This window comes from Molossus molossus, unplaced genomic scaffold, assembly GCF_014108415.1.
Source record: "Molossus molossus isolate mMolMol1 unplaced genomic scaffold, mMolMol1.p scaffold_m16_p_11, whole genome shotgun sequence".
NCBI lineage: Eukaryota > Metazoa > Chordata > Mammalia > Chiroptera > Molossidae > Molossus > Molossus molossus.
Window position 1 is genome coordinate 18,817,187 of NW_023425346.1, and position 25,211 is coordinate 18,842,397.

The 25,211-nt window shown below is 37.4% G+C and overlaps 1 protein-coding gene across 16 annotated transcripts in view; it reads left to right on the forward strand.

Moving 5' to 3' along the window:
* Nucleotides 1-6,025: 6,025 nt before the first annotated feature.
* CCNT2 (cyclin T2) overlaps nt 6,026-25,211 on the forward strand; it is a 38,334-nt gene continuing 19,148 nt past the window's right edge. For 4 of the 16 annotated variants that reach the window (XM_036253394.1, XM_036253399.1, XM_036253395.1 and 1 more), the window contains exons 1-3: nt 6,044-6,216; nt 6,978-7,059; nt 22,630-22,725. In XM_036253394.1, coding sequence (XP_036109287.1) covers nt 6,059-6,216; nt 6,978-7,059; nt 22,630-22,725 — 336 coding nt within the window. In that variant the 5' untranslated portion in view covers nt 6,044-6,058. Of the gene's footprint in view, nt 6,217-6,977; nt 7,060-7,971; nt 7,998-9,037; nt 9,065-22,629; nt 22,726-23,106; nt 23,235-23,750; nt 23,916-24,751; nt 24,835-25,211 lie in introns of those variants that run through there. The other 12 variants (XM_036253407.1, XM_036253408.1, XM_036253398.1 and 9 more) reach the window with 9 other exon arrangements.

A 25,211-nucleotide genomic window follows, 5' to 3' on the forward strand; every position in this document is an offset into this window, starting at 1 on the left:
TAAAAAACAGAAACAAACAAAACACTTTGAGCCCGGCCAGTGTGGCTCAGTGGATTGAGCTTCGTCCCATAGACTAAGTGGTCTCAGTTCCATTCCCAGTAAGAGCACGTGCCTGGGCTGCTGGCTCAATCCACAGTAGTGGGTGTGCAGGAGGCAGCCGATGGATGTTTCTCTCTCATCAATGTTTCTATCCCTTTCTCCCTTCCTCTCTCTCTAAAAAAATCAATAAAACATATAAAAAATAAATAAATAAAGTAACGCTTTGAGACACAGGAAAATATAAATACCAAAACTTATGGGGTACTGCAAAAGCTGTTGTAAGAGGGAAGTTCATAGTGATAAATGCCTATATTAATAAACAAGAAAAGTCTCAAATAACCTAACTTCACACATCAAAAAATTATAAAAAGAAAAAATGAAGTTCAAAGTTAGTAAAAGGAAGGAAATAACAAAGATCAGAGTAGAAATAAATGAAATAGAAACTAAAAAGACAATAGAAAACAAATGAGTACTACTGATCACTTTATAATTTATATAAATGTCTAATCACTATGTTGTGTACCTGAAACGAATATAATATTGTATGTCAACTGTAATTAAAAAATAAAAATATTTTTAAAAGACAATAGAAAAGAGCAATGAAATTAACTCTGACTTTTCTGTACACATAATGTTGAGGACATTTAGCCTCTGAGACGTAGTTAATGGTATTAAACTCACTCATACTTTAGACATATTTGCTTGAGCAGCTGGGAAGTTTTATTGCCATTTATCATAATGAGGAACCCTATGGGATAAACAGGCCTGGGAGGGAAGAGAATCAACAGTTCCATTATTAGACTTCTTATATTTCACATGCCTCTGGGACATTTAAGTAGGAATGTCCTGTAAGCAGTGGCGTATACTAGCCTGAAGAGTTCAGTAGAGAGGTTAGGGAGAGGTCATCAGTGTACAGTTATTTAAAGAGATAAGACTGGGTGAAATCACCTGGAGAAAAAGTAAAGGAGAGACCCAAAACAACTCAGGGCTAATTCTTGGGATTTGCCAATAGCTGGGGGTTAGATGGAAGAGCTAACATTGGGCACTGAATAGTACCCAGTGAACTAGGAAGAAAACAAACAAACAAACAAATGTGGTATTCTGAAGTTAAGACTACGGCACTTTACAGATTCATATGCCTAAATGTAACTCAATCTCCTTATCACAAAAGTTAGTTCCACTTCCTAAAGTACCAACTCTGATTAATAGCATCACCCAGTCATCTAAATCATCTCTTCACCCATATCAAATCTGGCATAAATCTAATAAATTCTACCACTTTTATATCTTTTATTTCTTATCTATTGGCTTCTAAATAAATTCATGTCCTCATCTCCCACCAGGACTACTGAAATAATCTCTTATCCCCATGACTCTGGGCTTAGTCTGGCATAATCCATCTTCTTCTACCCTATTGCCTGAGGAAAATATACAAAGTACATATCTGATCATATTACTCCTCTCAAAATTCCTCACAAACTAGAGTAGTGGTTTCTAGGTTTAGGGATTTCATTAATCGATACCTCAATTTTAAATATTTTTTTATTGATTTATTTTTAGAGAGAGAGATAGAAACATCGATGTGAGTGAAAAACACACATGCTCCTGCACACTCCCTACTGGGGATCGAGCCTGAAACCCCAGGCATGTGCCCTGTCTGAAAATCAAATCGGGACCTCTCAGTCCATGGGACAACGCTCAGTCTACTGCACATCAGCCAGGTGATCAATACCTCAATTTAAAAAATTGCACTGATATCTCTAATAAAGCACATTTCTCATTTTAAAATGCAATTGCAACCTTCCCATTAGACTGGGATTTCCTTGAGAACAGGAACAATGCATTCATTCATTCCATCACTCATTCACATGCATTCAACAGTATTTACTGAGTATTTACTTATGTACCAAGAACCATGGTAGGTGCTGGGATGTAAGTAAAATGTAAATAAAAATAAACATGGTTCCTGCCTTGAATGGTGCTTATAATCTAGTTAGGGAGACAGATATCAAATAAGCAACAAATCAATATAAAATTGCTATGAAGACAAGAGCTATGAAGGAGCATATAGCGTGAAGAGAGCTTATAATAAGGGATTTGGAATAGTCAGAGTTGGTGAGAGACTTTTCAGAAGTGATGCTTAAAATGGAATTAGAAAAAGCAGACAAGAGCTAAAAGAGGAGAGGGGAGAGTATTGTATTCTACAGACAGAATAGCATAAATGAAACCCTTATGGCAGGAGAGAACATGGCAAGAAATAAGATCACTGATGCTAGAGGTAATAAGGCAAATGTTCTTGGTATAAAGTAGCAAGATCATGTGGGGTCATAAGTCATTTGAGAAATTTATCAAAAGACAATGAGGTTTTTAAGGAAGGGGTGACATAACTAGAATCAAATTTTGAAAAGACCCTTCTGGCCCTAATACAACATTGCTTATATTCAGAATCTTGAAGATCTCTCAAGAAAATAACTTTTTTAGCCATTTTTCTCCTTGGTTATCTACTGTAAGTACTTCTCCAAATTAAACCCTGACGACAAAAAAAAAAAAAATCCCAGAACCATCAGATTCCAAAGGACAACCATTCATAGCCATCCAAGCACTTCTTTTCCTTTTACACAACCCTTCCTCATCTTTTCAATCTCTCCTAAAAAGGAAGCCAGCTCTGATTCAACTCAATTTATATTATTCAACCAGAAAACTTGAACCTATGTTCAAAGCAATTTCTTAAGATTAGCTTAATTAAAATAAATATCCGCCCTGGCCAGTTTGGCTCAGCGGTTAGAGCGTCGGCCTGCGGACCAGAGTCCCTGGTTCGGTTTCTGCTAAGGGCACATACCTCGGTTGCAGTTTGTCTGAAAAAAAAAAATTTTTTTTAATAAATAAATAAATAAAATAAAATAAAATATAAATCCACTTTATATTTAACTTAAAGAGACCACTCTAAGGCTTTTTCCCAGTTAAAATTGAACAAAAGGGGATTGAAGTTTCCATTTCTGAATATAAAACACTGCTCACAACCTAATAAAAACACGTAAAGTTTATTTTTGAAAAGTCAATACATAAATACATTAGAAGAGTTCAAAAAGATCAAATTCAAATTATGTCTCCCAGAAGGCCCAATTTTACCTGTGTGTGTGTGTGTGTGTTTGTATGTATTCTTACAAAGATGGTCTATTATTATACAAATACTTACATGTACATATTCCTTTGTTCATTTTACCAAAACAGTAGCATCTTGCTTTTCCCCCTCTACTTAATACCGTGGTGGTCATTCCATATATAAGGTGCCTTTTTTTTTTTTTTGTAATAGTCTGTTTTATTTATTTATTCTTCATTTTTCAATTACAGTTGACATTAAATACTATTATTAGTTTCACGTATATAGCATGGTGAGATTTTTTCTACATAAACAACTGTTATCTGTGAATAAAGTCAGTTTTATTGTTTCCTTCCCGATCTGTTTACCTTGATTTCCTTTTCTTTTCTTATTGTATTAACTAGGACTTCAATACAATGTTGAAAGGGGTGGAGAAAGGAAACATCATTGACTTGGCAGGAAAGCGTCTAGTATCTCACCACTAAGTATAATGCTATCTGTAGGTTCTTAGAAATGATCTTCAAGTTGAGGATGCTCCCTTCTATTCCTAATTTAGAATTTTTATCATGAACGAGTGTTGGAGCTGGCACTTTATAAACTTTGCTTTAAATCAATCCTGGAACTTCTAGGCAGCATAAAAAGTGAGGCCAGCAAGATAGATAAGAACTGGAGTGATTTAGACAGCTGTTCACGGTAACTGTCTTCTGCAACCAAATAGCTGAATACTGTGTAGTGAAATGGGGATAGACAGTCAAGATCCACCCTTACACTGAGCATAAGAACCCCCAAATGATGACAAAAGCCTGGAGTCTTAATCAGAAACTCAATTAAAAATACCAGTTGCGCCCTGCCCGGTTTGGCTCAGCAGTTAGAGCGTTGGCCTGCAGTCCAGAGAGACCTGGGTTCGGTTCCCACTAGGGGCACATGCCTCAGTTGCAGTTTGTCCCCAGCCCTGGTTGGGTTGTGAGGGTGGCAACCACTCGATGTGTCCCTTTCACGTTGATGTTTCTCTCTCCCTCTATCTGAACAAAATATAAAAAAAAATACCAGTTGCCTTTTAGAAGTACGTCTGCCTGTACTCTGTAATGTTTTTTGTGTTTGTTTGGTTTGGGTTTTGTTTTTTGTTTTTTGTTGTTTTTTTCCTCACCCGAGGAGATTTCTCCACCCTTTGTTCAGATAGAGTGAAAGGGAGAGAGGGGAGGGAGAGAGCTAGAAACATCGACGTGAAAGGGACACATCCAGTGGCTGCCACCCACACAACCGACCAGGGCCAGGGACAAACTGCAACCGAGGTACGTGCCTTTTGCGGGAACCGAACCCAGGTCTCTCTGGACTGCAGGCCAAGGCTCTAACCACTGAGAAAACCAGCCAGGGCTATACTCTGTAGTGTTAAAATGTTATATTTAGAACTTTTCATACACAATAGGCATTAGCTCAGAGCCACTGACCTACTTATGCCCACAGTGGAACTCTGTGGTCTTTTCTCATGGGGACTTGAGATGAAGTTAACAAATATACATAGTGTTACTGTGTTAACTACTAAAGACACATTTTTACGCAGTCCCTCTTGTACTGCTTCTCCTAATCTCTTTTTATTTATTTTTTTCTTTATTGATTTTAGAGAGACAGGAAAGGAGAGAGAGAGAGAGAAAGAGAAACATTGATGAGAGAGAACATGGACTAGCTGCCTCCTGCATGCTCCCCACTGGGGATCGGGCCCACAACCTGGGCATGTGCCCTGACCAAAATCGAACTGGCGACCTCTTGGTGCCTGGGTGGACACTCAACCACTGAGCCACACCAGCCGGGGCTAATCTCATTTAAATAGTGAAGTTTATAAACACACTACTGATAAGGACTCAAAACTTATTCTAGAAACCTATTCTAGAAAGTTAGCTCCTGCCCTGGCCGGCTTGGCTCTGCGGTTACAGCCTCAGCCCAGGGACCAGAGAGACCCAGGTTCAGTTCCCGCTAAGGGCACGTACCTTGGTTGCAGTTTGTCCGCACCCGGTTGGGGTTGTGTGAGGGGCACGACTGGATATGTCTCTGTCACATCCATTTTCTCTCTTCCTCACTCTCTCCCTCCCACTCTATCTGAAGATACATGCAAAAATGTCCTCGGGTGAGGATTTTAAAAAGAAGTCAGCTCCTCTGGTTACTAACTGCATAATCTTTGGCCAGCAATTAAAAATAATAATAAACCAGCGGCCAGGGGTGGGATTCGAACAAGATAACTCTGGATAAAAGCACTTGAGCGCCATGCACACTTGGAGCGTTATTCCTTATTCCGTTTGCACTTTCCCAGGCAGGCAGGTCCTTCCCAGAGCCACCGGTTGGGCAGATGGTGTTTGTCCTGAACACTGTAGTCGCAGCCCACGAGACTGCGGGGACCAACATTAGAGAAGAGTGGAGGTTGTCCCAGGTCGCGGCGACACAGGAAGATCTTACTCTTTTAGAGCGCCACACTACCAGCTCAAGAACCCACCCGGATTTCAGCGCCCAAGGCCAAGCCCCACCGCGCAGTCCCCGCCTCTCTCGCCACCCGACCCCTGGCCAACCTCCTCCTTCCTCTCTTCCCCGCCCCTTTGCTTTACCAATCGTAGACCCGGCATGCACCGCGCCGACCTTTACCTTCCGCCGACCCCCACTTTCGGGTGCCTCCAAATGACAGGCGGCGCGGAGCATTATGGGCCCATACGCGAAAGCGAGGCGGGGACAGAAAAAAAAAAAGAAAGTAAAACAGTAGCGCGAGCCGGTAGGCCGGCTCCCGCGCACGCGCACAGCAGCGGCGGGGCTGAAAAGAGGCCGTGCAGAGTCTACGGCGAGCGGAGTGGGGCGGGGTCGCGCGGCCTTGGCGGGGAGTCCGCGAGCCGGGAGGGGCGGGGGGTGGACGAGGGAGCGGGCGGAGGAGGAAGTGTCATGGCGTCGGGCCGTGGAGCTTCTTCTCGCTGGTTCTTTACACGGGAACAGCTGGAGAACACGCCGAGCCGCCGCTGCGGAGTGGAGGCGGATAAAGAGCTCTCGTACCGCCAGCAGGCAGCTAACCTTATCCAGGACATGGGACAACGTCTCAACGTGTATCCTTTCCTGTGCTTGGCCCTCCACTGCTCACGCCCTGTCCCCTCACTCCTCGCCGGGTCTCTGGCTAAGTGCCCCGCGAACATGGCGCCGCTGCCTTCGGTGGGCCTCGGCCGCGCCAGCAGGGAAGGTGGGCTCGGGCTCGGAAGGCCGCGAGCGGCCAGCGCAGGAGGGGCGGAGGAGAGGAGCCGGGGGTGCGGGCTGGGAGGCTGCGTTGTGTAACCGCTTGGGGCCGCGCGCGGCGGCGGCGGGGGATAGGGGTGCTGCCGAGGCGAGAGGGGAATCTTAGGGATCATGGCAGACGAGCGGCGGCCGCTTGGGCTTCTCGTCCGAGAAGGGGGGGAGAGGTAGGGGTAGCGAGGCTGAAAGGCGCCTAAGTGTTCGCAGCCTTTGCCCGCGCTCGCCTGTTTGATGGCGGTCCTCTGCCTTGGGAGCGCACTGGGTCTTTATGTTCCCGGCGCGGTGTGTGCGAGAGCGCGCGCGTTTCAACTGGGGTTGAGTTGGGTCCGTCGCGGCTATTGATACATCCTTCCTGGGCTCGCTGAATAGGAGTGTTAGAGTGCAGCGTTCTGTTTGGCGTCGAGCCTTCACCACCGGGGCGAGGGGGCGGCTTATTTATTCGTTTTCTTGCTGGTTTTGGTTTATTTTTGTGTGAACGGGAGGCATGGGCAAAGAACAGCAGATGAGGGATTTTCCATCAGAATCGTTTTGGAAAGGAGATCTTGTTTTCCTCAGTTATTTCCTAAATGTTACGTTTCAGCTCTCAGCTTACAATAAACACTGCGATTGTTTATATGCACAGGTTTTATATGTACCATTCTTTCACCAAATTCAATAGAACTGTAAGTACTGTTTTATTGTCCCTTCTTACTACAACCAAATTTTAAGGCGATGCGCAGGAGAAATAGTTGGTTATGGATTTTACTTTTGGCTTTAGTGTTCCAAGTTAACAGTGAAGGTAAATCTCGTGATGAACGTTTTGCTTCAATTGCGGGGTTTCTGGGTTTTTAAAAAATTTGTGATGACAAGCTGCCAGGCACAGTGTTAGGCTCTGCCAGGTCTTTTAAGCTGAAAGATAAATAAGAAACTTTTTTTTTTTATTTAAAGAATCAGTATTCGTTTAAATTTGATACTTAAAATTTCAGTAATTTCAGATGTACAATGTAATTTGGGCAAGCCTAGTCATTCCGTCGTACATCTTAATTGAATCGGACTCATATTGTTTCAAATATTGTGAATAGGGCTTAATTTAATTGTAACATTAGTCTGAAATGACTTTTTGAAAGAATTAAATGTTTTCCAAAAATATTATATTTGTTAACACAATTCCTTAAGATATTAAACTTCCTGTTTATCACACATTAGCATTAATTGTCTACTTAAATTTTTGCCATTCAGACATCTAATCTTGCTTTAGACATACCATGCCAAGGGTGTGTGTTTGTGTGTGTGTGTAAGTGTGTAATTTTGAAGTAAAACTTAGCCTCCAATACTAAGGCACTGATTATGAACATAACTTGTAAATCTTGGCAAATTTAGTAATGGCGTTTAGTTGAAATTTTTATTTTAAGTTATGAAAGATGTGAATTTGGTGTCTGTTCTTTCAGAGTGCATATTGTGCATATTGTGTTGCATCTGTTAACAAAGAATATTGCATATTGTTTAGAAAATTGCATATTGTTCAAGTGCTATTTAACACTACCTTAATTCTCACTGTATTTTTTGGTCTTTTTTTTTTCTTTTTTTTATCACAGCTGTTTTTAGAATGCTATTCTGAAAGGTGTGTGTAGAAAAATGGACCATGGAAGACTTTATGCTATTTGTGGATTGTCATTAGGACCTTTTTACTAAGAAAAGCCTTTGAAAGGGTCCTTAAAATTGTTTTTGAATTGGAAAGAAAAGCTTCATAATTTAGATTGGTTTCTATTTTCATCTCTTCTTATATAAGTCTGATTTGGTTTATTCAGTTGGCATGTAGGTTTATCTTGAACAGTATATTTTTGTATACATTTTGATCTCTTGCATTCTGTGTTGCTTCTACTCTTTCCCTTTTAAATTTGTGTGATTCTTGATATTTCCGTTTTCCTAATATTTCTTGTGCACAGAATTTAGGTCAATGATGGTGTTATGGAAGAGAGAGGAAGCCTTTTTGGTAATAGCATTTAGATTGAGAGAATTAAATTTTTATTTAAATTGTCTCCAATGGCAGTAGTGAACTAATGAATACTAATATAAATGTGGCTTTCCTTAAGTAGCCCTGGAAAATGCTGGTAGAAATCACAAGTCAGAAATAGTTCTAGAAATCCTTAATGTGGCTACTACAGATGTCCCATTTGCTGAATCAGACTTATTTTTCTACATGCAGTAAATGATCTCTCCACAAGACTACACTTCTCATTTTGAACCCTCCCTCTTTCATAATTTGTCTCTATGGCCTGGTTGGTGTGCTTTAAAACAGCTATCTTGCTTACAGCTAAAATTCACAGCTTTAAATTGACTGGTGAACTCCAGGTCACTTGTAGTCTAACTTTCACTATTTAAATGCCATTGTTCAATAAAAAAGCTAGAATATTTTACTACCCTACTTAGTGTCTTATATGTGTATGGAGGTAAACTTCAGCATTGTGCATCGCCTTGTTACTAGGATAATTGAAATCTGGTGTTAATTTCTATTTTGAAAAGTAACATTGCACCGTTCATATGTAATTGTTGTCTTTTTACCTTTGCTATTAAATCAAAAGTGGTTTTAATATTTGTGTCGGTGCACTTCTTCAATTGCACAGCCTCACTCTTCTATCTTTTTCCCCCCTATTCTTTTAGGGTGAAGGGGGTGGTCTCAAATTGAATGTGAGTCACTTTTAAATTCATACTCCCCCACATCAATGGGAAAAAAATTTTATAGGGTTATATTGGAATGGGATAGTAAAGTAAACTTTAAAAAGCATGAGTCCTCACAAAGTAAACTGAATACCATTTAGTAAATTAAACCCTAACAAGCTAAACTTTAAGACGCTGGTGACAGACTATATCTAGTATTATAATAAATATCATGCATTAATTAAAACATTTTTACTGTTTAAGTGGCTTCATTTTCCCCACATTGACAAATTTAAAAAAGCAAAGAATCCTATAAAACTCAAGTGCTATTGTATTGAAGAATAAAGTCAGTTTTAACATTAACGTATTTGTGACCTAGAAACTGTTTCATTGTTCTATTGTCATTTTCCTTGGAGAGTTGGATCACTAACAGCAGTAAATGACTTTTACATGTAACCTAGTTAGATAAATCTACCCTTTGCTCACTGGATACAGTGAGGTTTATGTAATTGGCATTAGTAATTAAAGAATGGTTTTGTTGGATCAAGCTCAAGATAAATCTAGTAAAGTATAAAAGCTCTGGAGCCAACAGTGCCTCCAAGGTATACATTGTGGGAGAGCATCCTCCCCAGGGTCAATCTTAGAATAAAGATTGACCTAGCTTCTCTTAGAAAATCTGCTCATTAATTTGGTTAGATAGGTTTATGATGCATTTGTTTTTTATATTCCAAGTCTAATGAGTTCTCTTAAGATAAGGTTGTAGAGAGCACATTCTTTTCTGAGTCTTTATTGGTCATGGTCTATTGTCATAGTGCCTCTACTTTCCTTAGTTCCTTTGCCTCTTTTGAGCTTCAGCAATCTAAACTGTACATAATATGCCAAATTTAAGTGTACTGTAATTCTCTTTAAGGCCCTAAGAGTACATAGGTAGTTCAAGGACAGTATTTGTGACTAGTGATTTTAAGGAATAATTTCGAAGAATGAATGTATCGTCTATCTCATATCTGAGTTTGATTTTATATACCTAAGTTTGATTGGTCAGCTTCTATACATAAGCAAATGTATTTGCTTATGCTAAAATTTGATGGCCACTTTTTTGCTTACAATATAATCTTTCTCAATTGACTTGGCTCAACTAATAGATTGCATTTGAAAATTGGAGGCTCTCTTATCTATCTAGAAAAGTGCTCACTATCTCTGTTCTTTGATAATATAACATTCTCTCATGATTTTTAATAACAGTCTTTACAGTAATTTATTTGACTGTTTTAAAAGTACATTTTATCCAGTTTACACGATTGCCTTTTGTGAAAGAAAATATTTTGGGGGGATTGCTTGGCTAAAGAGTCTTGTTTAAATTTTTATAGTGAAAACCCTAATTTTTCTCAAACATAGGAATGTAGATAAAGTTAAATGTAAAACATACACACACACTCAAACTAGAAAGTAAGCACTGTAAAGGACAGGGTTTTTTGTTTGTTTTCTTTCTGTTTAGCTTTGCTTATTGTTGTACTAGTATCTTTCATAGAGCAGATATTCGGCAAGTATTTGTCAGTAGAATGGATTCTTACACATTTTCCTCTATATATGTTCTCCCCACAGAGACACAGTGTTTTCTTTTTATTGAAAACTAATGTGGGCATATGGTAAATGAAAACGGTACACAAATGGGTATGATAAACCTCCCTTCAGTCCAAGTGTCTAAGCCCCCTGCCCTACAGCGTTTGCTGTTACAGTATTTGCCCTTTCAGAAATACATTTTGCTTGTGCAGGCATATGTATGTGTGTGTGTATAAAATACATACAAATATTTTTTTAATGCTTTATTGGACTGTGCTCTATACCTGTGTAATCAGAATATTTGTGATGGGGCCTGGGATTCTTTAGCTTCCCAGGTGCTACTAATGGCTGCTCCACTCAAAGACCATTGGTTTAAATTTTGCTTTTTCTCCTGTGTGTCTCTTAATCCATTGTTAATGCTCTGGTTTTGTGACATCTGAATGGTGGTTTATATTATAGCTCACTTCTACTTCTGCCTTTTAACTTAATAAAAACAATTAATCCAAGAATAATCTTAAATTCAAAAATCCATTAATACTACTGGGAAATATTGCAGTGCTGTCCAATAGACAATACTGGAAGTGTTCTGTATCTTTGCTGTTCAAAACAATAGATATTAACCAAACCTATGTTTGCTGGACATAAATTTCAGATTATTGGACTAGATGATTTCTAAAATCTTTTAACTATAAAATGCATGGGTGAAAATTTAAGATCCCACTATGGGACAGACACTTATCCTACCTAAAGTATTATCCATCCTCCTGTGAAAACAGATGCAGTTACTAAGTGACTTGTCCAAAATCTAAGCAGCCATTAATTATGTGATTGGCATTTGACCTCAGATCTGTTGCCTAATCCCATGCTGTAGCCCTCTCACTTTTTGTCCTACCTTGATATGTTTAAGAAATAGGGCACACCAACAATTGATGCCAGTGATTTCTGAGGAGGAGACGTAAATAATGAAAATACTCCCAGATTTTTTACTTGTTTACTTCATTGGACAAAATCCAATAAAGCCCTTTTTTTTAATTAGGCCCCTAATTCCTCTTTCAGGCATGTATCAGTCTTAGCATTTATGCATTGTATATCCCCCTACCCCCCTTTTTTCCCCTATATGGTGCTTTCTCCTTTTCATGTGATCGTGGTCTGTCAGGTTTTATGACTCAGCTGAAATTACAGTTCTTCATAAAGCATTCCCAAGATAACTCCATTCTTTTCCTTCTAAAATTTTATCTCTGATCTTATCCTTCGGGTACTATTGACATCCTATTGTATTCCATCTATTTGGTGTTCTTTAGTGCTGAGGCAAAATCGTGTATGTATGAGGTGAAGTGTTTATGATCATGATTATAAAATATAACACAGACATATAAAAGCACCAAATGTATAATTTAGTGAATTAGAAAGCAAACAACCTTGTAATCCCCTTGCAAGTCAAGAAACTTTGCTAACTACTCCAGAAGTGTCTCCACGTGCCCCATTTTGCTATCAACCTGTCCCCTCCACAAAGTAACCGGTATCCTTACGTTACAGTCATCACTTTTCAGTTCATTTACAGTTTTACCACCCAACTCTGCATTCCTAAATACCACTGTTTAGTCTTGCCTATTACTAAAATTTTGATAGATCTTTCTAAAAAAAATATATTTATTGATTGATTTTAGAGAGGAAGGGAGGGCGAGAGAGGGAGAGAACATAGATTGGCCGCCTCCTGCATGCCCCCCACAGGGGATCGGGCCACAACCTGGGCCTGGGCCCTGACTGGGAATCAGACCGGCGACCTCTTGGTGCATGGGTCGACACTCAACCACTGAGACACACTGGCCGGGCGATAGATCTTTTAAGTATCTCCATATATAGGTTTCCACTGAGACACACCGGCCAGGCGATAGATCTTTTAAGTATCTCCATGTACAGGTTTCCCCTCTATCCCTTGCTTTCACCTAAATTTTAATCTGTTGAAGGACCTAGGGCATTAGACCTGAAGAGTTTCCAACTGTCTGGAATTTGTTCATTGTATACTCATGGCACAGTTCATTATGTTCTTGTAGTCCTTGCAAATTGCCATTTGGATCCTGAAATTTGATCAGATTCATATTAGATCTCTTTGGCAAAAGTACAGGTGGTGTTATGTTCTTTCATCAGGTGGTACCTAATGTCTGGTTGTCTCTCTTTTTGTGGTGTTAGCAGTTGTTGATATTCTATTTTATTTTAAATATGTTTTTATTGATTTTTTTTTTTTAAAGAGATAGAAACATTGATGAGAGAGAAACATCGATTGGCTGCCTCCTGCACGCCCCCTACTGGGGATCAAGCCCGCAACCCAGGCATGTGCCTTGACCAAGAATCAAACTGGGACCTCCCAGTCCATGGGACACCGTTCAATCCACTAAGCCACACCAGCCAGGCAGCAGCTTTTGCTATTCGGTGCCTAGATCCTTTCATATGTTTTTTTTTTCCCCTTTCATCATTTTGACTATCTGATTTAAATTGGAATATTTTTATAATGAAATGCTGTTGTGATTCGTATACTATTTGGGCACCCAGTGGTACAGTTCATATTGAAAAGGCAAGATAAACACTTGTCTCTTGCCTTATATTTACTACCTTTGGTGAGATGTAATTCACATACCATACATTCCACCTATTAAAATCTTACAACTGAATGTTTTTTTAGTGTACTCACAGAGTTGTGCATTGGTTTTAGAAATTTTCATTGCCCAAAGAAGAAACCCCACACCTTTTGGCGTTCTCTCCCCAGTCCCTCCAACCTATTCTGGACATTCCTTATAAATGGAATTATACGATATTTGGGCCTTTGTGACTGGCCTCTTTCACTCAGTGTGTATTTTCACGGTTTGCCTTTTATAATATGTACCTGTACTTCATTCATTTTTTTTGAACTTCCATTATACCACATTTTATATACGGTCATCAGTTAATCAACATTTGAATTGTTTCCACCTTTTGGCTACTATATTGCTCCTATGAACATTTATATATAACTTCCTGTATGGACGTATGTTTTGGTTTCTCTTGGGTATGTACCCAGGAGAATTGCTGGACCATATGGTAACTCTGTACCCCAATCATCTTGGGTAGCTTCTTCATCATCTGTTACAGGAAGATATTTCAGGCTCACCTTGTACATTTTCTGCTCCACAGCTGGAATGGCCATTTCTTTAAGAAAGTTGCTTTCTTTTGACACTAGAGATACTTACTGTTACTATGGTGGTCTTGTTGCTATGCATCTTTAAATGAAAAGTGAGGAAATACATAGTACATTAAATATATATTCACTATGCACATCAATATATTAAATGTTTATTTTTTGTTTACACATTATATGAAATAGACATTAACTGGGCTTGTTATATATTTTTATTTTAAATATATATTTAAAATACCTCAGGAATTCATTCTTATTCAAGACAGCATCTTTTAGTTAACCTCTTTTGTATTACATCTCTATGACCTTTCTTTCACACCAAAAATTTTTTTAAGTCTCAGAATAACAGTGCTACCACCACCAATATGTTAACTGAGAATAATGAAATGTGTTTAAGTCATATTGTGTCTACATTATCTTAAATAACCATTACAAAATTCTCCCTTTTAAATCCTTATTTAGTCTTGGTTCTGCATATAACTATATTTATTGTTCACTACCAGTGGTTATGTTGAGGTCTCTGTTTTTTTCTAATAATAACCATCCAAATGGTTGTGAAGTAGTATCTCATTGTAGTTTTGATTATCATTTCTTCTATGGCTATTGATGTTGAGCATTTTTTCATGTGTTTATTTGGCCATTTAAGTCTTTTAAGAGAATGTCTACTCAAGTCTTTTGTCCATTTTTTGAGAGAGAGAGAGAGAGAGAGAGTGGTGGTGGTTAGTTGTGGGAGGTTTTTTATATTTTGGATGTTAATTGCTTATGAGATATATGATTTGCAAAAATTTTTTTCATTCTATGGGCTTTTATACTTTTTTGATGCACATATATTTTTAATTTTGATGAAGTCCAGTTCACTATTTTTTTCTTGTTTCCTGTGCTTTGGGGAGTTTTATAGTTTTAGTTTTTACAGTTAGATCTTAAATGCATCATGGGTTAATATTTTGTATGATTCAAGGTAAGGATTAGATTTCATTCTTTTGCATGTGGATATCTAGTTTTATCATTACCATTTGTTAAAAAAAATTTAAGCGCCCTGGCCGGTTTGGCTCAGCAGTTAGAGCGTCGGCCTGCGGTCCGGAGAGACCTGGCTTTGGTTCCTGCTAAGGGCACGTACCTTGGTGGCAGTTTGGCCCTGGCCCTGGTTGGGTCGTGTGGGTGGCAACCACTTGATGTGTCCCTTTCACGTCGATATTTCTCTCTCTCGCTCCCTCCCACTCTGTCTGAACAAAATATCGAAAAATGTCCTTGGATGAGGATAAAAAAAATTTTTTTTAAGCAATTCTTCGTGGAATGATTTTGTTGCTTGAGAACAATATTCTAGTTTTTTTTTAGGTATCTATGTATGACCTAAATACTCTTCTGTTACTCACTTTTTGTGAGAGATTTGTTTTTGTTAGCTTTAAGTAGATGTGCTTAAGAGTAGCTTTTCTAACCTCACTGAACTCCCTTTTCTGTTATTTTGTGTAATACTCAGAAATGCAGCAGCCTGCTTTCTGAAGTTTCCCATCTGTGTTCCCCTCTCTGTTTTATCTTTTCATTGCCTTGTCTCTATCCTGCCAATTTTGCTTTTATTCCCAGACATTTCTCTTCAACATGGAGTCCTGAAAGAGAGCCTTGGGAGATGAATTTCAAAAGTTCATAAAAGTTAGCTTCAACCCTTTAAGCCTTATCTAAGTCCTCTTGGACTGACCCACTTATTGGACCTCACAAAATTTCTTCCATGTTTAGCTGCTGTTCTCAAATTGGCCCACCATGATTTCCAATGAATGTCTGTTGGTTACTTTGAGGTTGTTCTATAATCAAATCCAGCACATGCAGTATTACTTTCTTTTGATGCTTGTTGCACAGATGATGATACTGTGTAGGTATTGTGGTTACACAGTAGCCTGTTTTGTCCTTACCCATTTGTATTTCGGGATTTCCTAAGAATGCCTCCTCAGATGGTTTGGTTAATGTCCATGGGGTTTTGGTTTTGCTATCTTGTTACTCTGGTTTTCTGTGGTGATTTTGGTATCACCTGCCATTATCTTCTCAGAATTCCTCAGGTAAGACATTAAAAGGTTATCCTAAGTCACTTTAGTAGTTGATACACTAATTTCCAATCACTACAATAGACTATCATTTAAATGTACTTAATTAGGTTTAGTCCTCCTAAGAAGATAAGGATAATTTTTTAGGCATAATTAATTCACTTGAAGTTCATTCTGTTAAACATGAAGGATGATATTCTGGGAAAGCTTACTGATAGATATAAAAAAGCATATTTTTTATTGTTGTTTTGTTGTTGTTTTTTTTTCAAATTGAATCTGAAAAGAACTATAAAAAATTTTTCCAAAAAGCTTTAAGGTTATTCTCAGACATGATGCTCTATCTGCCTAATTACAGGGATGTTGACTGATGGAGTGGATTGACAATATATTATATGAGTCTCTATAATGTCTTCTTGAAGCAGATTTTATTTTTCAAAATTAGATGTTTGTAAAATATTCAAATAATTCAAAACTTTTCCATGCACACAGACATTCATACATGTGTCTGTTAGTCTTGCTAGTTCAAGTACTTCTATGGTGGCTTTAGCTCATTTGTCCCAGAACTAGGACAGCATTTTGTACAATATGATAATGTAGTGATTCTAAACTAAATCTAGTCTTTGAATCTTTGCATTGGCCAAGGCACACAAAGGTCTCTGTATAAAGACTGACATTTTTGTCGTTTATAAATTGACTTTGAAGACAGAACAGGAATTCTGAAGATGTTTTTAGTACATAAAATTAGGTAATTTTTTTAAGTGAACAAATTAAATCACTATACATTCTACTATAAACATCTATACTTACTCTAAGAAATGGGGAAAATGATGGAAACCTTCTTACTACCCTACAATATTTTGGGGTATTAAACTTAATATTTTATACTTAAATAAGTTATGGTTCTAGTTATAAAGCTGGCATATTAAGTACCTTTTATATGATCATATTTAAGGAAATATATGCAATGTGAAGTTTTTCTCTAAATTTTTTGAGTCTAATATAGAAAAAGAAACCAATGATAACTGTAGTTCACCTAGTTGTTCAGCATTAAAATTTTTTAAAGTTATGTCTTTAATGGCTTGTACTTCGTGACAGTGTGCTATATGTTTACATGACAATAGTTATTCCACAAACATTGAGTGCATGATATGTGACAAGTAGTATGAAAGTTGATATTTATTTTTTTCTAAATAAATAAGACTGCTTTCCCTGAGGGACTTATATTCTACTGGGAGAGCAAAAAGAAACATGTCTGTCTGATGTGGAATGACAGGAACATAAATCAGTTTGAGCTATTTTGGATACCTGTGAACACTTAATACATTTACATCTGTTTTTAAATAATTTTCATGAATTTTATATTCACAATGCCTTTATGTCTATATAACTGCTAACTAGAAGTGGTTAATTTCCTTTTTGTTTGCTATGTTAATGTGGTTACTTGAAAATCATAATTACTCACATTACATTTCTATTTGACAGTGCTGGTTTGGGTTGTAAACTCTTAAAAGTAATATCAGGTAACTACTAATGGAAAATACTGTATTGACGTTTGTATCTATCAACAAATAAATTACAGTGGAATTTGTTCTATAAGGAAGAGTGCACATTCAAACTAATTTTAAATTGAGTACTCTTTTAGAAGTTGAAAAAGTAAAAATGATGATTATTTTCTGGTCAAGAATATTAAGATCAGGAAAGCTGACAAAGTTTCATGCTTAAAAAAAACAAACAACTGAGCCCCAGCAGGGTGCCTCGGTTGGTTGGAACATCATCCCAAGCACCAAAAGGTTGTGGTTCAGTGCCCAGTTGGCACATACCTAGATTGTGGGCTTGATGATTCTCTCTTCTAATCCATCCCTCCTTCCCCCCTTCTGCCTCCCCTCCCCTCCTCTCTAAAATCAATAAAAACATATCCTTGGGTGAGGACTTAAAAAAAAAAATAGCTGAAAGAACAGTGAAAGAAAGTTCTGAGGATCTTGGAGCAGTCTTTAAATGATGCATTGATTCAGAGATGATACCAGATTTTTACACACGCCTCATATCCTTAGATGGATGTTTTAGATACTGTAGTTTGTATTTCCCTGGTTCAGTGATTGTTGTTTTGAATGCCTAATAGGAGTAGCTATTTGAATTAATGTTGCGGTTCATTTATGTAGCTTGAACATAGTTCAAATTATTTTTGTTAACCAAACAAGCAAATTAATGGATTTCTGAAATAATTGCATAATCAAAGCGAATCATTGTTTAAGAAATGAATATGTATCTTTTGAAAATGAAACCTAATTGTACTTTTAAGTTAACAAATGTGTAATAAAGTTATACATGATTACGTGTTTACCAGTATTGTGCTGTGGCTAAGCTTCTGGTTTCCTTGAAAAGATATGTTTAACGTAAGCTTTTTTTAAACCTCTATTGAGATAAAATTTACCCACATAGAATGTATAATTCAGTGGGTGTATTTACAGAGTTGTACAATCATCAATACAGTCCTAAGTTTATAATATTTTCATCCCCAAAGAGAAACCCTCTATCAGTTAGCAGTTCACAATTTCTCTCTCCCTCGCAACCCTGGAATACCATTCTCTATCTCAATAGCTTTGCATATTCTGAACATAGCATATTATGCAATATGGTCTTAGCAGTTTCCAGGATCTATCCATGGTGTAGCATTTATCAGTACTTTATTCTTTTTTTACTGGTGAATAACATTCAATACATCATGTGGCTATACCTCATTTTATTTATCCATTTACCAGTTGATGGACATTGGGATTGCTTCTATTTTGGGGCTGTTGTGAATAATGCTACTGTGAACATTTGTGTACAAGTTTTTGTGTAGACATACATTTTCATTTCTCTTGGATACATACTTTGGAGTGGAATTGCTAAGTTGTGTGGTAACTCTAGACCTCAGTAATCTGAGAGTCTTTTAGAAACAATTTGAAAAACTGCCAAAAACTGTTTTCCAAAGTAGCCTATTTTACCTTGCCAGGCAAGATTTTATTTTATTTATTTTTATGGCTAAGTAATATTCCATTGAATATATGCCCTATATCATCTTTATGCATTTGTTCACCAGTGGACATTTAGGTTTCTTCCATATCTTGGCTATTGTAAATGATGCTGTAATGGCTCTGGCCAGTGTGGCTCAGTTGATTGGGCATTGCCAGTCTGATTTCCAGTCAGGGCACATGCCCAGATTGTGGGCTCGATCTCTGGTAGGGGGTCATGCAGGAGGCAGCCAATTGATGTTTTGTTCTCACATTGATGTTTCTCCCTCTCTTTTCTCTCTCTAAAAATCAATAAAAAGTGTTTTTTGTTGTTTGTTGATTTTTTTTTTAAATAAATAATGCTATAATGAACATAGGGATCTATATGTCCTTTCAAATTAATGTTTTGGGTTTCTTCATATAAATACCAGAATTAGAACTGTCTCTTTTTATTAGCCTTTGTTTTAAAGTCTGTCTTGTCTGATGTAAATATTGCTTCCCTAGCTTTTTTTTTTTTTTTTCCATTTCCTTTTACGTGAAATATATTTTTCCGTCCTTTAACTTTGGCTGTATGTTGTTGTTGTTGTTGTTTTTAATTGATTTGAGAGAGAGAAACATCAATGTGGGAGAAACTGCCTCTCTATGCACCCCAGCCAGGGTCCAAACCCACAATCTAGGTATGTGTCCTGACTGGGAATTGAACCCATGACCTTTTAGTGTGTGGGACAATGCTCCAACTAATTGAGACTCACTGTCTTTTGATTGGAGCACGTAATTTATTTACATTTAAAGTAATTATTGATTGATATGTAGTTATTGACATTTTATTTTTCATATCTTTTACCTTTTTTCTTTTTTATCCTCTTAAAGAAGTCCCATTAACATTTCATATAATACTGATTTTGTGGTGCTGAACGCCTTTAGCATTTTCTTGTCTGGGAAACTTTTTATCTGTCCTTCTATTCTAAACGATAGCCTTGCAGGGTAGAGTAAACTTGGTTGTAGGTCCTTGCTTTTCATCACTTGCCAGTCTCTTCTGGCCTACAAATTTTAAGTTGACAGTCTTATTGGAGCTCCCTTTTAAGTCACTAACTGCTTTTCTCACTACTTTTAATATTTTTTTTTTTTTTGTCTTTAACCTTTAGCATTTTAATTATGATGTATCTTGGTGTGGGCCCCTTTCAATTCCACTTATTTGGGACTCTGCAGTTCCTGGACTTGTATATCTATTTCTTTCACTAGGTAGTGGAAGTTTTCGGTCATTATTTCTTCAATAGGTTTTTAATTCCTTGACCTCTTTTTTTCTTCTGGTACCCGCCCCCTATATGATGTGAATGCTGGTATGCTTGATGTTGTCCTAGAGTCCCCTTAAACTGTCCTCTTTTTTATTATTATTATCATCATTATTATTATTATTCCTTTCTATTATTCTAGTTGGTTGTTTATCACTACCTTGTCTTCCAAATTGCTGATTTGATCTTCTGCTTCATCTACCCTAATGCCGATTACCTCTAATATATTCTTCATTAGGTTATTCTTCATTTCTGACTGGTTCCTTTTTATGTTTCCTATATCTTTGTTGAAGTTCTCACTGGGTTGATCTACTCTTCTTCTAAGTTCATTGAGCATCCTTACAACCAGTGTTTTGAACTCTGCATCTGGTAGGTTGCTTGTCTCCATTTTGTTTGGTTCTTTTTCTAGAGTTTTGTCCTATTCTTTCATTTCAGACTTGTTTCTTTGTCTCCTCCTTTTGTCCGTCTTCCTATGTTTGTTTCTATGTGTTAGGTAGAGCTGCTATGTCTTTCAGTCTTGGTAGAGTGGTCTGATGTAGTAAGTGTCTTGCAGGGTCCAGTCACACAGTCTCCCTGGTCACCCGAGCCAGGTGCTCTAGCAGTGTCCCTTGTGTGGGTTGTGTGGCCTCCTGTTGTAGTTGAAACTTGATTGCTGTTGGTACATCAATGGCCCCTCAGGCTGATTGGTGTGAGGATTTGCTGTGACTACAGGGATTGAGCTGTTGTACAGGGGCTGACCCCACAGAGCAAGATTTGCTATAGTGGCGCTCTGGTGCCTGCTATTTGGGTGTGTCACTTGTGGAGGTGGTTGAATAGTGCTCTGGTGCAGTATCACATAGTTTTTATTACTATAACTTTGTGGTAAATTTTGAATTCAGGTAGTACGAGTCTTCCACCTTTGTTCTTCTCTCTCAGGATTGTTTTAGCTGTCTGGGTCCCTTGCATCTCCATATGCATTTTAAGGTCAGCTTGTTAGTTTCTGTAAAACAAAAGCTGGGATTTTGACAGGCATTCTGAATTTGTAGATCAATTTGGAGAATACCACCATCTTCATAATATTAAGTCTTGTATAATATTAGTTCATATTTGTTTAGCCATCTGAAGGAAAGTAGTGGACTTTTTTCATTTTAGAGAGAGAGGAAAGAAGAGAGAGAAATACTGATGTAAGAGCATAACTTGATTGGCTGCCTCCTGCATACTCCCTACCAGGGGGATCTAACCTGCACAGGATGACACCGAACCAACTGAGACATACCGGCCAGAGCGAAAGTGGACTTTTTAAAGTTAATGTAGAATATTTGAGTACCTATACAATGTTAATATTCTTGTTTCACACTGTGTGACTTTGGGAGGTGGTAGGAGCTGAGTATGTAAGGGAGAATAGAGACTTAACTATGAAATGTTAAGTCTAAAGTATGTATACATTGGGGTTTGTTTGTTTGTTTGTTTTGGTTACTTCATGAAGGTGAGGTACTCAATAGATAGATGTTAAAATACCAGACAATATTAAGCATATTTAATGTATTTAAATGTAATTATGGAAATCAGGCCTTACTCTCTTAATCAGGACTGCTTTTCAGTAATACTGGGTACTAGTATTTTTCAGTCTTTATTAAGCCAGCTCTCTTTTAACTGTAATTAGATGTCCCAAATAATATCCAGCCTAAAGATTTTGTGAATTCTCAAAATAAATTCTCCTACATTGACAATATCATATTCACACATAATTATATGAGTAGGAAAAAAATAACTAAAATACCAGACTGAGTTAATGACATTTCTGTAATATTGAAATGTTGGTCTTTTCAGTGCAGCAAAATTAAGGATTTAAACCACTTTTTAACATTGTACTGGAAGTTTGGTTTAATTTGCTTCAGCTTGGTAATCTTTCTTATTAGCAAATGGACATTTTGACCTATTGCATTTTCCTTTTTGTTGGGGGGCGGGGGGCTTACCTCCCTTGTTTTTACTTATATCTAAGTTTCTACTTCTCCTTTTTCTATTCCAGGAGTTTCTATGAGTCTTTGCTAAAGTTATACCATGACCACTTTTCCTTTACTGTATAGCCTTAGGCATGTGATTTCCCAGTTTTAAGCTGTGATACCTAGAATTAGCTAAATATTTATTAATGAAGTCCTTTTCAAAGCACAGAAATAATTATCCTAGTCTTAGTTGTGGTAGGGAGAGGGGTTGGTGTTGGGGCAATTTTAAAAAAAGGGAGGAATGGCTTCACTGGCCTGCACGATATAGGGATTAAACGTAAGAACAGTTTAGGAGCCTGTTGATACTGTTTAATCAAATAGAAAACAGACTTGGAAGTCTTATCTTCATTTCTTTTAGGGCTCTTGGATTAGATTTAAACTTGAGTAATAAAACAGCTATGGGTAGTTCTTAAATACAAATGTACATACAAAATGTGTGCATAAAATTAATTACCAAAGAAAATAAAGACCAGATGATTCTGGCTTATACAGCCATCTTCAGTGACTTAGAAATTACCCAAGCTTTTTGTTCATTCAAACTGACCTTGCCTCCTACTATCAAGGTTGAAGCCGGCAATGTCAACAGTGAAGACATCATCTTGAGCAGAAAGGGCAGACAGCGGCCAGGAATGGGCAGGAGAAGGGAGTCAGATAAAGAGGTAGGAATGAAAACATAAAAGAATAGAAAAAGAGAAGGTGAAAACAACTTCAGGGAGAAAGGAATGTGATGTAACCATTAAAGTAATGTCAAGTATCATAATTTCAGTGTTTGAATCTGCTTAGAAACTAAAAACCTTTAAAGAATTGAATTTTACTCTGGAAGGAAGAAGGTGAGCAAGAAAGAAGGACAATTTTTAAAACGTGTTAAATCACATTTAAAATTTAAGCTCAACAGTAACAATAAACAGTTAATTTTTTCAAAAGAGTAATAATAGTTGAGTCACATTACTATGGGGCACTATTCTAAGTGCTTTACATATCTTGATTCCTTTAATCCTCACCACAACTTTATAGCAGATACTATTTCTCCTATTTTACAGATGCAGAAACTGAACCACAAAGAGAATAAGTAATTTGTCTAGGCTAGTCAGATTCTACTGAGGCAGTCTGACTACTGTGCTACAGCTGACTTCATCACCTCTTCCTCCCCCTCTCCATGATTTGTATGGTATATTTCTGTAGAAATTTGTCTTGTTTTGAAAATGTAATATCTCCTTGAACTAGTTGTACATCTAATAGGCAGCGAGAGTGACAAACTCTGGACTATTTAAAAATCACATTTTCTTCCCTTTAGTGTAATTGGAGAAATTTTACTAAACTAGGGACCAGAACACAAGATGGATAGTGCATGGTCCCTCTCCCCAGTGAACTAACTGAATCTCAGTTTATAATTGTTTGGTCACTTAAACCAGTATGTACTTCAGTATTGGGTGTGAATTCTTTGAACCAAGTTTACATGTGTTAATGAATGTTTGTTCCTTCAAAAACCAGACTAATGAGTAATATTGCCAATACCTGAAATTTTTGAAATTGTTTTCCTTTTAATAAGCTGCACAACAGAATCAGCTTTCTATACAAAAAGCAGTTGTCCCTAGTTTGATTACCTTTCTTAGTCATCCTTAAAATCTCACGTGTTTATTCACAAAGTATTTATCTAAAAAGGTGTTTTGTTTTGTTTTTACAGCTCTGATGGAGTAAAATGTTTGCAGGCTGTAGAGAAGGAAATGTGAATGGAGTTAGTGGATTTCACCAGAAACTTTGGAAGAGTGTTGGGTATTAGTTGCACTGAAGGAGGATGAGAATTGAGCCCTATTTAGAGGGAACAGAAAGACTTCTGTGAGGAATGTGGGTAAATAACACAGGAATCTACTCTGAAGATCATTGCTTAGCTCCTGAATACTTAATTTTTTAAATTATTTGTAGAATTTGAGACTCTTTCACTAGTACTTTGTTTCCATTGAGACTCTTCTAAGGAGACAACTGTGTGGTTTGAAAGTACCTCTTGATATTGAGGCTTTCAAAAAGTCTGAAGAGAATGGACCTATGACTGGGAATCCTAAAAGATTTTACCAAGAAAAACTCGGAGACTTTTAGAAGTGCCTTTTAGGCAAATAAGGGGCATTTTGGATCATCTGGCAATTAGGAAGGAAGTTTAAATATTAAGCTCAGTCTAATTTGACTTTTGACTTGTTCCTCTATTGCTCCGCTCCTTGATAAATAATAAATAGCTGTATTATTTTACATGTACACTGAAGGGTCGTGGGTTCGATTCCTGGTCAAAGGCACATACCTGGGTTGCAGGTTCAATCCCCGGCCCTGGTCAGGGTGTGCAGGAGGCAACCTATTGATGCATCTCTCTAACATCAGTGCCCCCCCCCCACACACACACACACACATTCTCTCTAAATATCAATGGGGAAAATGTCCTCCGCTGAGAACAACAAAAAAATAGTTACAGCATTTTAGCCTGGCTTAGCCATTCCCTTTTTAGACGTGAATAAGATAATAAATGAGAGAGGTTGTGGGAGACTGAGTGTCTTCATTTTATTGGGTGTTTCTTGTATTTCTTAACCTTGGTGTTGGCTCTTAGATTTTTTACTGTGGCATTTGGAATACTTTGAATTTAATATTGCTGCCCTTATATATAAATTATCCACATGTCATTCATTCAAATATATTGAACAGCAGCTGCACAATGCTAGATAATGGGAATATGCTTCTAGACTGGAGGACAGACAAGATTAATAAGCCAGAAATTAGAATACAGTGTAAGTACACTGATAGAGGTATGCACAATTTTTTATTGAATAAAGAAGGGCACTCACTCTGACTCAGAAATTTTTCTTTGGAAGGAAATGATCTTTTGCATTAAGCCTTTAAATAGAAAAAGTAATTAGTCAAACAGGTAGCAGTGATAGGAAATTTTAAGTATGAGAAAAATAACAGGATTAATTGTCCAATTTTAGTTATCTTATACTTTCTATGTCTCAGAAACACCACCACCACCCCTGCCCCACCCTGGGTGACTGCTATTTAGGTGGCATTTCGAGAATATTAATTAATTTTGATGTTGCTTGATTAAATCTGTTCTAAAGAATAATAACAGTTTATTCTGACTTTCTGAAAACTAAGAATACATTGCTTT